The 18,403-nt window shown below is 34.1% G+C and overlaps 1 protein-coding gene across 1 annotated transcript in view; it reads left to right on the forward strand.

Annotated features, from left to right (window-relative positions):
- The window catches only part of LOC106135090 (ATP-binding cassette sub-family G member 1), a 41,855-nt gene that overhangs the window by 8,653 nt on the left and 14,799 nt on the right, over positions 1–18,403 (forward strand). The window contains exon 2 of the mRNA XM_013335285.2: positions 8,684–8,750. Within this exon, the coding sequence (XP_013190739.1) occupies positions 8,696–8,750 (55 nt within the window). The 5' untranslated portion in view covers positions 8,684–8,695. The remainder of the gene's footprint in view (positions 1–8,683; positions 8,751–18,403) is intronic.

Raw genomic sequence — 18,403 nt, forward strand, 5'->3', positions numbered from 1 at the left:
ACACATTTTACAAATTGATTGTTTATATTACTTACATAATTATTTAGCAGTTTGAGGGCGGATCTCTAAATCGTTTTACAAATTGGCGGATAAACAAGACTTCCGGTTGTTTGTCAACTAAAAAAATGTTAAAATGACAGTTAGAGATAGGTTCTTAAATATGTACTTAGTCTTTTATTCACAGCATTTAAATATTTGTGTCAACTAATTCATAAGCAACTTATTATCTATACTAGATATTATTATAAATCTGAAGAGTTTGTTTGTTTGAACGCTCTAATCACAGTAACTACTGGTTCGAATTGAAAAAATCTTTTTCCGTTGTATAGACCATTTATCGAGGAAGGCTTAAGGCTATATAACATCACGCTGCAACTTTAAGGAGCAAAGAAATAATGGAAAATGTGAAAAAAACGGGGAAAATTATTCATCCTTGTGGGCTTCATTAATGCCCAAAATAACTATTCCGCGGACGAAGTTGCGGTCACAGCTAGTTATGAATAGTACATTATCAATTTACTATAATTTATTTAAATTTAATATTAGGTATTCTTTATAATCGTCGCTATTTCATTCCGCTTCCTAATCCATTATAAATTCACTTTTATCATGTCCTTGTATGTTTAATGACAATGAAATAAACTGGTCTTCTTCAAATATTATCGGTGACCTCTTATTAAATTTGTTGCTGATTTTACCACATTAAATTTAGTTCTCAATAAACTTGACCCAGAAATTATTATTAGTTTATTTTAAGCAGATCCTTAAATGATTTGCCAAGAATTAAAAAAAGACTTCATAAAAAGATGTCATGGTGAGAAATTATATTTTTCTGATCATTTACGCAAATTTAAGCTCATCTGTCTTTTATACTTACTTACTCATTCATACAATAAAAACATTTTTTTAAAATTGTTGATAATTTCATGAAGATCACGCAGGCGAAGTCGCGGGTATCAGCTAGAATAATTATAATGACCAATAATCCGAGTAAACATTGCTGAACGCAAATACCTACTACTCGATAAGTAATGATAGCATTGACTCATCTTAAAGTTTGCCAGCACAGAGCTATGAAGAAGGCCATAGATTGCAATGCTCTGTGTTTGTCAATTCACATTTGCTAATCATGGCAAACACTACTAGCAAGGTTTCAAATTGAGGTACTCTCGGTTTCAAAATGTACCAACAGTGGTTGTAATTTTTGTGGCAAGGTTAAGTTGAGGCACACATTATTTAGCTACCGTGAAATAGCCGTAGCAATTTTTTTTGGAAACAGTAGTTTTTTTTACATTTTTCATTTACTTATGAAATAGGTGTCTAAACAAGCGTTAGTCCTGACGTCTTTGGAGTACCACAGGGGCCTGGTACTCCAAAGACGTGGTGACTCCCGTCTGACCTCTACAAGCTTCAAAGCTTCAAAGGGCAACCCAAATTGCACAATGGTTACACCGCCTGAGCATCGTTTAGCAATTAAGTCAGTAGTGTTAGGAATTGAACCTGTGTAACACACAGCTTAATGGTTGCTAGTTCTATCTGTTATGGGCGATCATGATCAATAATATCATACTTCAAAGCTAATAGTTGATGATAGTTTTCGTAATAAAGTGAACTCGAAACCAGTAAAAATTGCCCAATGTTTGTCGTGTTGCCCAAAAACTACTTGCGATGAGTATATGTTGACCACAACTATAAAACATCTCAAAGGCGATATATTATACAATACAGGTTCTAAATTTATCATAGCAACGCCCATATTGTAGTATGGCGAAAACAAGAATAGGGTTTTTTAATATTAATCTTAATTATGACACCTCTGAAGATTGGCATGTTGTTGAACACAGCTGTGTAAAGGCTTGTACACACGAAACACTGACCAAACGCGATAACGTGAATAGGAAAAATATTAATTTATGTTTCACACGGTTCGAGTCGAGGGCAATTGAAAGTTCTTTCATGCATAAATACTCGTAAAAATGTGGTAAGTAGAATTTTAAAATAATTCTATTATGCTTGTTAGCAAGGTCAAGTCATCAAATATCATCACTAATTTTATAAATGTAACGTAAATATATTGGGAGACTACGGTAAGTATATGTGTGCCCGATTCTTAAGAACGACCTCGACAGTTAGGTGATAGGTTGGTTAGGTACTGTCAAGTACAAAAGCACATTCATTCATCATTTTCTTATAACATCTCATAAAGAATCAGCGCTCTGTCTGACAGTCTGACCTTCATAAACCCCTTATTTCACACAATACCGTTAACAGGTAGATTGAGGGATACTTAATAGATAGGGAGAAAAAATTGGCCTATGTCCTACGTTAAGGTACCTACTTTGCGTCATTTTTCAACGACATTTATGTTTGCATTTCGCGCTGTATGATTTTCATTGCTTGTTTTGTCTTGTATTCTTATTAAAAGTTTTGCATCGCCTTTTTCTCTTGACTGTATCTTCATCGTGATAAGTAGATAGGTAGCAATAAAAAATACGGAACGCACAAAGTAACAATCGAATAAAAAAATACTTCCTGTATAGTTGGAAACTGGTAGGGTGCCAATCATGCCTAGTTCACATGATCACAAAAATATTTGTTTACTTCTTCTATAAGTCATCAAAAATGACCAATCCTACCCGATCCTAAAAGCTTTGCCAAATCTTTTCTTCACATTGTTCAACGGCAAATAAAATTAAAATCAACTCAGTATGTAGCGGTAAATGTTTCCATTATATAAATGATTTATTTTCGGCTGTATAAATAGAAATCGTATAACCGGTTTTTACTGAAAGTGAAAATTGCTTTTGCTAAAGTATAGAATTGTGATGAATTAATGAGACCATAAGATTTATAAAGATAACATAATTTATTAGGTATGTGCCCATAACTAAAATTTAAATTTTATGAGACTTTATTGTTATTTTATCTCACACGTACCCTTAAAATGTGTAAACATTTAGGTTTCATCGTATAATTTTACACCTTGTTACACTTACACCTTTCTGGTTTTAGAAGCCTCAAAATGTTAATCTACTTATGGCTCTACTCGCAATCGTATCTAACAATCAACAACATAAATTATTATTCTAAAATTCATATCACGCACACTGTACGTTGCTATAAATCTTTTTATTTCGTATATTTGGATCTCAGCTGATATCGTGGTCAAGGCCTTTACGTTGTCTTTCGCGAGTGATAAGAGGTAAAATATAGTATTTATTGTTTGTTTACATTTTTCATCTACGTCCTTATTTTATTTTTGAATAAAAAACTCTTTAAATTACTAAACTGATAAAGTTTAATGAATGCGCAAAAATGTCTTAATTTTAAATGCTACTCCTATTAATAAAACAAACGGGGTGAGCTAAATAAAACCGTTTAAAAATTGAAGTCTATAGAAAATTAAATCGCTTGTAAATCGCGGTACAAGAATGGGCATACTGTTATCACAATATAAATTTTTTGGGTACCTTCGGATGAAGTAAGTGCAAAACTTAAAGTGATATACTTCTAAAACTTAATTGATGCTTTGACATACAAAGCACCAAGACTTAATATACCGATATATTTCCGAGTGTTTGCTACAGATATTCAATTAATACAGCTGTTGTAATTCCCAAGCCACACAGTTTGGCAAGACATCGACTCTACCGGCACTGGCCTATACAAGTAGATACCCAGTTTGTGAAAGCGTGTCTTCTAGAAAGATCCGTACTGGCTTTTACTGCGTACGATCACTACGACACAAATTAGAAGTAGAAACAGATGCGATAACTACTTATGTCGAAATTCGTTTCAGCAATAAATCCAATTTAGGACATAGGCCTTTTAGATCTTCACATTGACCCATTGGAAGCGGTCTCAGAAGTCTTATTAGTGCAACTTTCTTAATAGGGCCGTCGGTACCTACGTTTTTGTCGTTTGGCGATTATCAGCAAGTTATTTGAATTGAAGTAAAAATAATAAGCTGCACTACGGATTAAAATATGGATAGGTAGAGATAAGACGGGCATCTGTTCCGGGTCGCTTTAAGACTAAATGTTAACACATTAATACATGCTGTAATATTTAGAATTTTGGAAAGTAACTGGATTTAATATTTTATTAAGATTGTACGGTTAATATAAAGTGTTAATTTCTGCTTTCATTGTATTTTATTCGTCGATGGTAACTGGACTTGTTTATATGTTGCAGGTCGGGTTTGTTATCTTAAATCCCTTAGATATTACTCTAGTTTTATGTTTACATAGTATATCAACATACATAGGGAATTTATTTGACTTTCTTGATTGTCGAGTTTAGAATTTTTACTCACTCTTTTGCACTCTTTTGGATTTGCACTCATAAAGATGAGTGAGTAACCGTAAACACGGTTAAGTCATCTCTCGTCCTATATCGTCCGTATGTGACTTTGTATGTTTATAATTTTAATTAGCAACTCTTTTTTTTAGTTAGTTTTCAATTTTAATTAGTCAACCTTACATCTGTAACATTGCAACCCACCTTTGTTACAGACCCAGTTGCCTGACCGGGCAGATTACAGCACGATGTTTTCCCTCAAGAGCAAACTTGAAAGAGATCTATCTCCTCAATCGTTAACGTTGATAAGGCATTATGTCTTATATTGTCTCTCTTTTTAGAACTTTGGAAAGAGCGGAGATAGTAGATAATGTCTTACAACTTTCGTGCATAAGCCCCATGATAAAAAAATAATTTTGTCATACGGCCTCGACTCCCAGCAATCCGCATTAGTTATGTCAGTAATGTATATTTTCTAATAGACTTTAAAACAATTAAAGAGACATTACCCCACTTTAGAACTGGCAAGTGAAATTATCTTGGCGAACTATCATACGACATAGAGAAAAAGTTGATAGAACTCTGATTAAAATAGTTGTATAATCGATTGCAAACAACCCAAATTGTGTATTTCAAAATCGACGGAAGATATTATAAATAGTTATTTCATCAAATGACACTGATGAAATATTTCCACTGTATACTTATAGTTGACCATGATTACCGTAGAAATGTTGTTTCCATGTTCTTCTTCAATGGGATGGCAGAGAATAAGGTTACATATAGGTTTAGCAATCTAATTGCTAAAAAAACAAGCAGTCTACTGCTTGTTATTATCTCGTAGATCATCCTTGATCCTTTCTTATCGAGAGTTCCTTGTTGGTATTAAAGTAATCAATGTAAGTTCGAGAATACGGCCTAAAATGCCTTCCAAAGCATTAAATCGTTGGTTTTATCTAATCATCAGGTGAATCAAACCGGATAACGACCCATAAAATTAAGCTTACCGTGTAAGTTGAACCTACAATTTCAGAGTCATCACATCAGGAGCCCCTATTAACACAGCAATTACCAACTTGTTATACACTTTTGATTATATGGTAATTCTAACACATATATGTAGGTACATATAACGCATTCCTTCTTTACGGGATAAAGTTTCGAAAGGATCGAATGCAAGAATGAATGAAAATTAAAAAATACAATATTCTACTGGGCAGCTAGCATATCATCTAAAACAAGGGACCTTATTTTAAAACCCTTTCCCTTAATTACCTGTTATAACGCGAATAAAGCGCGGAAAAAGAAGCAGCTGGCATACTAGTTGTTCTTTGTTAGTCTTGTTACCAGATTAAAATTAAAACTTTACATTCTTATGTTAAAGATAAACTGCGGTTGGACATCCAAGCACGAAAGATCATTAATTTAAGCGTAGGCACTGGCCCTAAGAAGGATTTAATAGGTCTAGTGGCTGGTATGTATGTAGTAGGAAGTACTTGACCATAAGTAAAAGCTGGTAAACCGGATTAACTTTTAAAGGTGCAGCACTTGCCACTGACGAATGAACATGCAGTTTAAAAAATGCATGTTCAGTGTTTGTTTTTATTTTGTACTTGTATGTCTCGGCTGTCCGTTTTTAGCGTCGAATTTAATATTTAGTGATTGTAAGAGGCGTTCCGTCAATCATTTTGTAAATACTGAAGGATGATGATGAGGTCGTTCCCTTTTTCACGTTCTCATCTTGACAGACTTGGATCACACTGGTTTTTTTAAAAAGAAAAAAAAAACAACACGAGGTGCTAGTAACAACAAAGATAGTTTAATTAGTCATATAATTTACAAACACCTTAGAAATATGACAGCATAATGTGAAACGGTAACTATTGTACTATCAGTCATGGAGGTGGTATCTGAATTTCATTATGTAGGCAATAACAGCATGTCAAGTTAGTGTTGAATGTCGTCTTGTCAATAAGGGTATGAATTAGTTAAAAAATCGTAAGGACAAAATTTCATATTTGGGCAACTGGATATGTAACCATGATCTAATAATATTGGTTTAGTACGCCTGCAAGTTTGCGAAAGTGAGACGAGAGTCACTTTGTGTAAAATTTGTCAATCTTGGATCGTAGTCAGATGTGGTTCCTCTACGGCGATGATGCAGCCGGGACAAACGCAAGGAGGAAAGAGGATGATAAAATCAAAACAGAGAGATTTCAGAATTTACAATCTGCTTACATTTTCTATATTCGATACAGTAGTAGTTTATGGCAAATCCCTCGAGTACAGTCATATCTTTGGGACACAACGTCTGTCTTGGAATTTGTAATTCCAAGTATGAAGTCTGTTTTTTTTTAACTTTGGATGAGATAAGGTTTATTTATTTTGCTAGCCTAGTATTATGTCACCAACTGTAACTGCCTCGTGGTGAAGGAATTACGGCGTTTGCCTAATGACTCGAAGGTCGTGGTTACTCAATTGGTTAGATTTAGAAACACGACCTGTGACTGTGACCAGGTTTTCACGTCCTCTGGTGACCCGTGGGGCTATTCACGATCTTTGATAAAGCTAATATCTGCCTTATCTCCTCTCCCTATTTTTAGTTGATCATAGAACTATAAAGTGTTTTCATTGTGAGACCCCGATGTAGTTCCGATGGAAAATCTTGATAAGATTTTATCTTGTCATTGTTCATGAATGCGAATTTAGAGAGCGTCGGTGGTCGAATCGGTAAGGTGCCGGTTAAAATTCGTGTGGTGGCAAAGGCATACTCCGGGCTCCTCTCCAGAGTGGTGAGGATACAACCGGGACTATAGGAAGAAGATTGTTCATGAATACCTTGCAATAGCTTGGTGTGCCTGTCTTTTTAATTAACTGCGATTCGAATTTGGTTTAGGTCCACCAGAACCATGTCTGATAGCTACGTTAGTCTGCTGTGCAATATGCTATTGCACGATTCCGATTGCCACCTGAAACTCTGATCGAACCATGGTTCTGGAATTCGAAATTTGTGATTGGTCCGGTCATCATTTCAAAACTACGACACCACTTAGCACTTGACGAAGAAGAAAAGACTTGCAAATGAAATTGTATGGATTTCGACTTTAACATTTTCTTAACCCAGGATCTGCATAGTAAAGAAGATAAAAAAAAATAAAATAGCATGTAGGGAATGGTAAATTTGGATGAATTTAGACTCCGCCTACCCAGGAAAGAATCGCGATTTTATGTATGACGCATGAACTTACTGGGACATTTTGTCTAGGAAGTGTATCGAGAATCATATCGTCGAAATATCGATTAAATCGGTGCACGGTTCGTTGTACCGCCTTGAACTCTTACATATACGGACACGACCCGCTGGAATCATTTCCATGTAATTGTAATTCTTCGGCAGAAATAATTGGTTTAAATATCACGACGCAAGAGGAAATTGTCTCGATCGTAATGGACGATGCGGATTTCCCACTCAGGAATGATTTGCATACCAAATGCTTTTGTTTTTATTATATTTTTTATTTAAATTTAATGTACATAATTTTAATGTAGTATAGAATGAAAATGCATTTTGTACCAGAACAACTTGGGGATTATTCAGATTTACGGCAAGCGTGCCACAGGTACCGATACTTACAGAAAGATTATGTCAATGTTGTATGTTGCTTTATTTTTCTTTATTTTCCTATCTATATTATGTCTATCAAATTTTACATCATCTGCTTTGACCTGAAGCGAATGGAACGGATAGTACTAAGATAAAAGTTTATCTTCCTAATTAGCATTTTACACTTTTTTATGTACAGTTAACAGTACATCAACCTATCAACATTTACTTCAAATCTGCAATCTGTAAATTCGTCTCTAATACCGCGTTATAACTATAAGTAGTTAATTACAGGGTTGATATGCGGTTGACCGTACATGCTTCTTAACGACTCTGTAGTTTCTATCTGTTTAGTCATTACAATGTTTTACGACGATAAAATAAACTTACTTAGGTTCACGATTAGTGTTAGGATCAACACATTGCAAGTGATAAAAATGTTATTTTTACATTTTTCTTTCTAATGAATTTCTAGAATTACGTTATTTACAATACTTGCATAAAAATTATAATACTGCCATAACAAAGTATTGTTTTGTTTTTGTTGTTTATTGTTTAGTCCAAGACCATTTAATAGTACTCTTAAATAATCAAGTACATCACAGGTTTTATATGAAGTATAGTTATTAATTACGTTAGTCTAATGCTAAGTGAACGTTTCCTATCATTGTGGTTTTTGTTATCAATAAAAAATTGGTAAAAAAACATTGAACCAAAACATTATTTAAAGATTTTTGATTTTTAGTTACGTATAACATAACGGACTTTTTTTTGTTTCAGACAAATTCAAATATGGATTTGGAGTTTCGAAATCTGAAATATACGGTGAAGAGTCCCCTAAAAAAGGGTAAGTGGTTTTTAAACACACCTTTTTCCCAAAAATTCCTACAGACGTATTTGTTTAATTTGAACGATTAGAAATGTTTTATCGGAGCCAGAAAGTTGCTTAACGACCGGCATAGTTTTTATAACAAAATTGTTGTAAGCGCTTTGGGAAATCGAATCAATTTCCTCATGGTTTTTATTATGCAATGAATGAATACCATATAGGTACCTATATGGAAATTATGTTACAGTCATATGATTAGAAATATATTAGTTTCAATTTTATGATACAGTTTTATTTTGGTATACCATTGCATTTTCAGCTATTGACTTCAAATCTCGAGAAAAGAATAAAACCAAGAACATACTTCCGTGGGTTGTCTAAGTCAATTTGACTTATACCTTATGAATTTTTTTTTATAAATGTTGGTTAATTTAGCTGAATTGATTTAATGATGAGTACAAACATCTCGAGGAACCTTGTTCATTCAGGCTATTTTCCATCGTTTTTTAATTCACCTGGGGTCCCCTCTTAACTGCGGTTCGAATTTATAGATAAGAATAGGTCGAAGTCATATAAGGTCGAGATTACTCTTCTGCTATGACAAGACAAAAAATTCACTCGTCCCTATGTGTGTTAGTAGATATTCGTGTCAACTCTGCGAACAAACAGATTTCACTTTCAAAGAGCATCGTCAAGCTAGCTTTGATGTCATCGAACCGATCTAAATAGACCAGGTTCTTATTTTTTTAGCTGAAAACAAGTTTACGCTGTCTTATTAATTTTTTGTTACTACCTATCTGCACACCTCGAAGAAGTCACGATCGGCACTCACGTTATAAAAATATGGTTCTAAGGTAAAGTAGGTCATAAACCAAAAGTATCGTATGATAAGGAGGTCCCGGGTTCGTGTCCCGGCCAGGACAATGATCAGAAACTAACTTTTTCTGATTGGCCTGGGTCATAGATTTTTAATTCAATAAGTATTAATTATAAAATATAGTATATAGTATCGTTGAGATATATGCGAGATTCTTCTTGTAACGTCTCGGACTTACTTCGATGCTAACTCAATCTGTGTAATCTCTCGTATATATTTATATCATATGTGCTATATTCATGCGATGGACCGACCAAATAAAGTCTGTGATTGGCGGTTCACTTAACGAGTGCAGCAGGATGACTTCCAGCAGGGAGAAATGGCGAGACATCGTAGGGCGCACATTGGCGCCCGCCTCCAACATACCTACATGATGACCACGACCACTCTGTCAAGAGTGACACGACTAAGAAGAAGATATTCTGCCCGCAATATGTTCCGTGTATTTAACTCTGATACTGATCTATTACTACTCTGATACTGATCTGATACTGACAAGAAAAAGAAATCATTTAAAAAAGACAATTTTCATCAGTACCTATCAAAACAAACAATAGCGTGTTATAGGAAAGAAATTTCTTTCCGAAATGAATCTTCAGGTCAAATGACAATTTTAAACGGAAGTTGAAAATATAATGACTAGGCTGTATTTAGGCCTGTATCTTAATTCCTGTCATTCCGCCATCAAGATTTAAAAATAAATTTTTATGCAATAAATACGTTACAATAAATTAACACTCACCATCTTAATGTAGTTATCGGTAAAATATCGAGCCAAGTATGTTTCGTTGAGAAGTATCAAATTAAATTGGTTGAAGTTATAGGTACTGACTGTATGAAAGATAACTTTCACAACTAAGTGACAGTAAAGGATAACTTTCACTGCATTTTTGCCATTTTTATTTTAATTTTAATATTTCGAAGGTTTTATGGTATAACTAGGTATGTCTATCTGGCTATCCGCAGGCTAGCTCAGAGACAATTAACACAAAAATCTGCATTTTGGTACGAATACGTATTTGTATTTTTTATGATGACACAGGAGTGCTACGAAATGTATATTTTTTCAGTACTCCTTATTAAGACTTTGTATACTTCTTTTGCTTCATCCACATTCATAACTCTCTTCATACAAGCTCGGTCGTTTCGGGAAGTCTAAAATCGATCGTTCCTTACAAAAATAAAGCTAGACTCATTTTGATTATGCGTACTTTTGTAAACAATGTTAAATAAATCTATACGAGTATATAATAATAAATATAAGTACAAAGTTATATCAAAATCGTTTCAGAGCTTTAACTGTGAAAATGTAATAAAATATTTTCGCATAACAAGACCTAGTTGGGATTGGAATTGGGATAGGATGGTTAGCGGTTTATGTACGACTAAAAAGATAATGAGACTTTCTACTGATTGATTTAGTTCTGCGCCCGTTTAAGTTTCAAGTCATATGACGCAGCAAAAGATATGTCTTAGTTCACTAAGGCATATCTCTTGCCTGGGCATAAAGGCTATTGGGAAGTTCAAAGTCGAGTTAATTCAACCGTATTTTTATTCGTTAACCACAATGACGCATAAGAAGTAATTATAATCAGGGTATTCATACTAAAATATTTTTATGCATTTTTTGTGAAAAGTATTAGTAACAGGAAATTTTCCGTGGTTATTTATAGCTTGTATTATAAGTATGTACATGTACATATTTTAGGATCAGATTATTAATATTATAACGGCGCAAAAAATGGGAACTTTGAACCGGTTAATATGACTACGCAACTGGTGGTTCCAGTTCTTTTATGAGGAAATGGCAATTTCATGGTTATTTATAGAAATATGTACATCTATACTCAATATATTATCTTATGTAAGTTTTACGTACGTTAATCATCAGTTTGTGAATAAAATTTGTGTTAATGGCCTGAACTGACCATATTTCAAGCTGTACCTAATTGGGGCTTCGTGTGTCAAGGCCGCAAGCTTTAGAAATTGAAGACTTTTAGTAATTCTATTTGTATCACTTTTGAATAGATTTTCGTTAAGTGTTAGTAGGAAATTGTCAATAACTAAACAATAGATAGAACATATATTATGTTCTTACTATTTAATTACAAGAAATAATCATAAAATAGATCAAACAAATAAAATTGAGTGTTATTTTATGTTGTGTTTTAAAATATTATGTCTGAAGAAACGAGCTTTTCTTCAAGGAAAACATAAATTGAACTTTGACCTATCAGATTGGAACAATACCATTATCGTTAAAGTGGCTTTTATTCCTTAATTAACGCAGAAGTAAGCGACAATCGGCTAAAATTAAACGCCATGAAGATTTATGAAGCCAATTCCTCTTCAGTCTCGACACGTGAAATTGTCGTCATTTTTGTTGGCATCGTGCGGAGAATGCCGAACAAAGTAATTCAGTTGTTTCGAAAACAATTACAATATACTTGTTCCCTTTTTTATTAACACAAATTATTGACGTCTTTTTTTATTTCCGGGCAGACAGAACCAACATGACAGTCATAAGATGTAGATATATAGATACATACAAAGATTTTGATGAATTTTGTAAAAATAATTGACCCTGAGGAAGAACAAAGGCTTTATTTTTTAACTTATGGGGGAAAAGGAAACCACGCGGACAAAATCGCGGGCAAATGCTAGTACAATATTAGGTAAGTATATTGTACTAGCCTTTGACTGCGATTTTTTAACTTTATTTCGGTCATTCCCACAGGCGAAGTTGGTAAATTGTACTCCTAACTTTATAGTTAACTCGAAAGTAACTCTGTCTGTTTGTTTCTGCATCACGATGTGGTCAGTGTGTAAAAGCCAGTACCGCAATAAAATTAAATATCGATGTTACAGCTGTGGTTTCCAGTTTGCGATAAGGCAGACATTTTCAGTCTATTTAAATCCGTAGTTATTGTTTTACAATAGTTTATCTATCGGACAATGCGAGTGGACTTTGCTTTTCAATGCAACCCACGTAATTCATTTGCAACACATTCTGTGGTCGTTTTATTTGACTCATCGAACTTACTTTATACTAGCTTTTTCACGGGGTTTTGCTAACGTGGGAAATTCCAGAATAAAGTAGATGTCACTGTTGGAAGGTCTATTATGTATCTGTGCCAAAATTCGTGAAACAAAACAACAAAACTCATAAACTACGAGGCTGGATTAGCCTCGTAGTTTTTGAGTTCAATCGTTACAAAAATACAAATCTTTTCTCTTTATTATTAATATACCTAGATGTGGATAGACATGCTTCTTTGGCGGAAGGACAAGCAGAGGCTTTTCAGGATCTTTCCAATTTCCGCTATAATTAAATTTTTTTTGCTCAGTCCACACTGATCATTAATTTAATATCTTTCGCATTTTATGGTTTTTAGATTGCTTTTTTACCTGAAGCCTTCAAGATTTGAAAAAGAAATCTGCCTTCGATCTGCGTTAACGACACAGTAATTTTAATAATTATTATTCAGATTCTCTTTTTAGTCAAGCAATCTGTCACAATCAAAATTTAAATTAATCCTGTATTCGTCCTGTAAGAGATAAATCCATGTGTATCATAAATCCATCCCCACGTGTTTGTAAGATTGATATATTACAAGTACAAAGTACAAGTAATATTAAATTTATAATTTACTAGTTTGTCTATTTCACATCAATGAGATAGGTACCGTCATAAATGCTTTGTTGTGTATTTATTAGAAAGAACAAACGCAGACGCAGTAGTATGCAAACTTGAACCATCATCGAAGGTTAATCCTTGATTGACGATTGATTGATATTGAATAATTACAAGTTATTTGTTTCAACCATCTTGTTTTCGCGAACGTTTATGTACAATAAAAGTAATCATTGAGATTTCAATATAGATTTTTGTTGTGCGCATACACGTATTAATACGAGTATGTTAAAAGTTTCAATATAACTAGACTGGCATTCTTACCGTACTATATTTTGAAATAAATATTACTTATGTACAGAGAATGGAAACTCACACGTCCGATTAATTCGATAAGGCATCTAATCAATACTTCGCAATGGGGGTGAAATCTTTGGTTGACCAAAGGCGTGATGTTTTTGCACTCGCATATTACTTCAATGTCCCTTATGAGTTAGACAATTAACTTAATTGTAGAAAATGCATTAAACTAGGATGGGCAAAAGACTTTTGAAGGCGAAATAAAATTTAAAACAAGAATCTGCTATTTTGCAAATTTGAGCCGAATAAGATGATCTTTATGACCTAGTGCTGCTGATAGCTGTAATTATTCAGTAGACCGTAGAATCATTACATTGTTCTCGGCTCTAGGCAGATATTTTGTAATTTACGATTTTATTCCTAGTTAATGTGGCTACTAAGCGTAACATTTCGGAATCGGAAAAGTATAATAGTGGTCTAGCTCGGATATTACTTCATTTTTTATGGATCTTTTTTGAGATGTTTATCCGTATAGTTAGTACATTGCTATAGGCAAAATTAATTGCCCAAAAATATAATGCAATTATAAAAATCTTGTCGCAATTAGGGATTCAAAAGGTAGAGGAAAAGGTGCAATTGTGGCCCCCGCATGTATTTTGGCCCCCATTGATATTAATACTTTCTAATAACGCCATATCGCATATTTTTGGTGGAACTAAATGCTGGTTGTGACAGCAATATTTAGCACCCATCAAATCCGTCAGAAGTCGCTTCGTTTATCCGTCATTTGAATCAGTCGAAACACGTTTGTGAGAAAACTTTTTAACTGCTGTGAATTTAATTGCGTAAAAATTGAAAACTATTGAACTTGTATTTTTGTGTTTGCACGTTATATTCATTGAACATTCTTCTGCGGGATTTCATCGGAATTATGAAATTTAAGCATTTTATAAATATGTTAGGTATGTTTGTTTTGATAATATCAATATTTATAATGCGACCCCCTCACATTGGTTGTATTGTGGTCCCGGGGGTCACATTACATGTAAGACCAAGAAAGGTGCTCCACCTGGATCGATTGGTAAAGTCCATCCATCTGGTTGGATCCAATCGAATTTGTTCACTGAATGGTTCAGGCATTTCATTGATAAAACAAACCCAAATGTGGAATCTCCTATATTACTTATCTTTGACGGCCATTACAGCCATTCTCGGAACGTAAAAATAATAGAGTTACACGCACAAGGTCCTACCTTTGGACAAAACCTTCATGGACGCCGTAAAATGCTATTACAGTGAGGAGATTCGGAAGTTTCATTTGCATTCTGAAAGATTGCTGAAACCTTTCGACATTGCTGAGCTTCTTGGCCGGGCATATATTAGGAGTACGACGGGAGAAATTGCAGTTAATGGTTTTCGTGCAACTGGCATCTATACTTTCAATCCTCAAGTATTCACAGACGTCGATTTTATAGCGGAAGCATCTAGCAGTGGTCAAACATCTTCTATGCCTGATAATGATGATACAAGTCTTGATGCTGGCCAATGTCCACCAGGCATAAATACAGAGCCACAAGAACCGCAGAATAGTTTGATTCTTCCAGAGGACATTCAGCCAATACCTCGGGCCAAGACTAGGACTTCTAATCGCGGTAGAAAGACGACAACAGCAAAAGTAATTACATTATCGCCTTACAAAAATCAACTGACTGAATCTTTGCGCTTAGCAGAGACTCGAGGACGAGCGCGTGGACGAGGACGAGGACGTCCTCGTGGAGATGGTGTCAGCGTGATCGCGGTGGAGGAGGCACTAGCCAAGCTGGTCGGCGCCAGAGAGATGTTACATCCAGCAGTAGCTCTGACAGTGAAGCAAAAAATACCGATTCCGGTGATGACAGCTCACATTTGAATAGAGTTCCTGAAAATACAGATGTTCTCTGCGTGTTCTGCGAAACCAACTATTCAAATGACAGACCTGGAGAGCAATGGATACAGTGTCAGAGTTGCGAATTATGGGCTCATACAGCCTGTGCAGGTCCAGAAGGCGACTATTATATTTGTGATTTTTGCCGTTAGGTTTCAATTGTGCAATACTTTTAATATGACCCCCCAGGGTGCCACATAACCATCACTTGATCTCATTATGCCAAATTTGATTACTTAAGAATAAATATTATTTCTGATTATCTGGTGCGAGTTTTATTTATTCCATAGTTAAATATGCATAAACAAATGATTAAAGAACCCTATAAAGTATGTTTCAAGTTTTTAGGTACTTCACTTTTTTTATAAAGCCTCAAAAACAAAGTAGGGGGCCACAATACCACCTTCTCCTCTAAGTATTAGGTTAAAAATCATATTACGAACGTTTTATGATTCACGCGCTTTTGTCTAAGATTTTATACAAAACCACGGTAAGAAGCTAGTAAAGTTGATCCAAGACACCAAATAACCTTCTAAACTGCGAGATCATGCCATTAATGTTGATACTGTGATCTGCGCATTGATAGAAATGTGGGTCACAGTCATCCTTATCGCGAATCCGTGTTTCAATTAGACAGATTACATATGACCTGTCAAGTTTGCTTACGATTCAATAGGTTAACTTGTTTTAACTTCCGTTTATAATTCCTCAATTTCTCGTTTTGTTCCACAATCGTAAATCTTAAAGTTATAAATCATAATGAATTTATTTCAAATGCTATCCTTAACAGGTCAGAGTTATTAGTTTAAACAATTCAAACAACATTGTTGGGTGGCTTAATGATAGGATTGAGAATAAGAAAGAAACAGATTGCAAGCCCATCTCCTGAAAGAAGAATCCAAAGTTTACTTTAATTGACTTTTAATTTTTACAAATATTATAAACTAGCGGCCCGCCCCGGCTTCGCACGGGTGGACATATTTTTGTGTTTTATATTTTGAAATAAATAAAGAGTAAAAACAAATTTATGCCTATGTCACTTTTGAAGGTCTATTCTATATCTGTGCCAAATTTTATCAAAATCGGACCAGTAGTTTTTGAGTTTATTCCACACAAACATACAAAAATACAAATCATTCCTCTTTATTATTAGTGTGGATGTGGATATCAGTAAAAATACTAAAAAGTAAAACAAGAAGGTAACGTTATTCTCAAGAAAAAAATTGGTTACAAAAATTTAACAAACCGAATCGCGATAATTAATTATCCGATCTAAAGTGTAGGTAATATTTAACAGTTTATTTACAGAATTTTATTTAATTTTTCCTTCTAAGAATAATAAATTACTCTCACTACTTAGTCATAAAACAAATAATTTATTTCTCTTCCAGTATACCTGAATGAGTGTTGAATTTTAATTAATCAATACCAAGTACATACATACAAAATTGAGCTGAAATTTCACTAGTACGTTTCTCGGGAAGCGCTTACAAAGCCAAATGTAAAGCTTCTTACATACTACGATTTATACCTTAAGTTATAAATTATCTATTTTTTTTTAAACTGGTTTAACAAAAAAACTAAAAAATTTCGAATAAAAAAAATAGTGTGTGCTGGCTGCTTTTCCCGCCGCCGCGCGCCGTGCAGATTGTTGAAGTCAATCAAGGGAAAGGTTAATAAGCTTGGGATTCTTCTTTTAGGCGACGGGCTAGCAACCTGTTAAAATATTTAAATTACAATTCAGTCTTTTCGCGACTAGTTCTGTCTACCCAGGAGTCCGGAGGGGATTGAGACGTGGTATGTCTGTGTGTCAATATTACTTTTGTTGTGACAGGCTATTGTCTATTCAGAAAATTAACCTTCAGTCAATAAGTTGATTTACCAGTCAGTTAAAATTAGGAAGAAAACTAAACAAACCTTGGCATTCATTATTTATTTGAATACATATTACAATGGAGTGGAACTTCGCGTACAAAGGGCACTGAATAAAATTATTAAGGACCAATATAACCATAATATTAGCTGTGTTTTCCGGCAGATTGGCATAGAAAAGTTTAGGTTTACCATGTTACTTGTAATTATACTTTGTTATGTTTTGAACCCGTAATAATTGGTCAGATATATTTCTAAATTTCTCCAAAATTGGTCTTACGCACCATTATCTAACTTTACATCTTTACTGTGCAATTCCCACCACGTAACTAATACTTACAAACTACACGATTAATAGTTCAATCGAGAATTTCAAATGTTAAAAAAGTTTAGCATATATTTTCGATCTCTATAACTTAAGATTGTAGCTTTGTTATCCTGTTTTGTCAACTGCATACAAACATAAATCAAATCATATTCCTGTGTTTAAAAATATATTCATGTAAGTAGATTATGTGCATTTAAACAAGCTCCAAAGTACTGCCATTGTCACCATTTGTTATACATATATGCGTTTCCGCTAAAACAATGACTTCTTTGCGAATGTATTAGAATTACAAACGTTTTATCGGTATTTGATTAGTCATATTATATAGCTATGTGTCAACTATATAGTCTTTTTATAAGTAGGCTTATTTTCTAGACTTTATTTTAAATTATCCGGCTGCAGCTCCGCTTGCGTGTATTTAGTCGTGTAGTACCTAAGTGGTGGAAAGCGCAATGCAGAGGCGTCTTATTCGAAAATGTTTGTATCATTTAAATTTACTTTGTTATTTAATTAAAATTGGGATTAGGCTATGTACTAGCAACCTGCCTCTATTTGAATTCCGATTCCATGGTCTTTTTGGCTCTGTCTACCCCGTAAAGTATTATACTAGAACTAGGCCAAGAAGATAATACGAATAAATATACTTGCCGAGAACTTAGCATTTATAATTTCGGCAAGGTAATAAAATTAATGTATTTAGAGACAGATTGTTATAACCTTACATATAACCTTGATG

The sequence above is a fragment of the Amyelois transitella genome, chromosome 11, assembly GCF_032362555.1.
Source record: "Amyelois transitella isolate CPQ chromosome 11, ilAmyTran1.1, whole genome shotgun sequence".
NCBI classification, from domain to species: Eukaryota; Metazoa; Arthropoda; class Insecta; order Lepidoptera; family Pyralidae; genus Amyelois; species Amyelois transitella.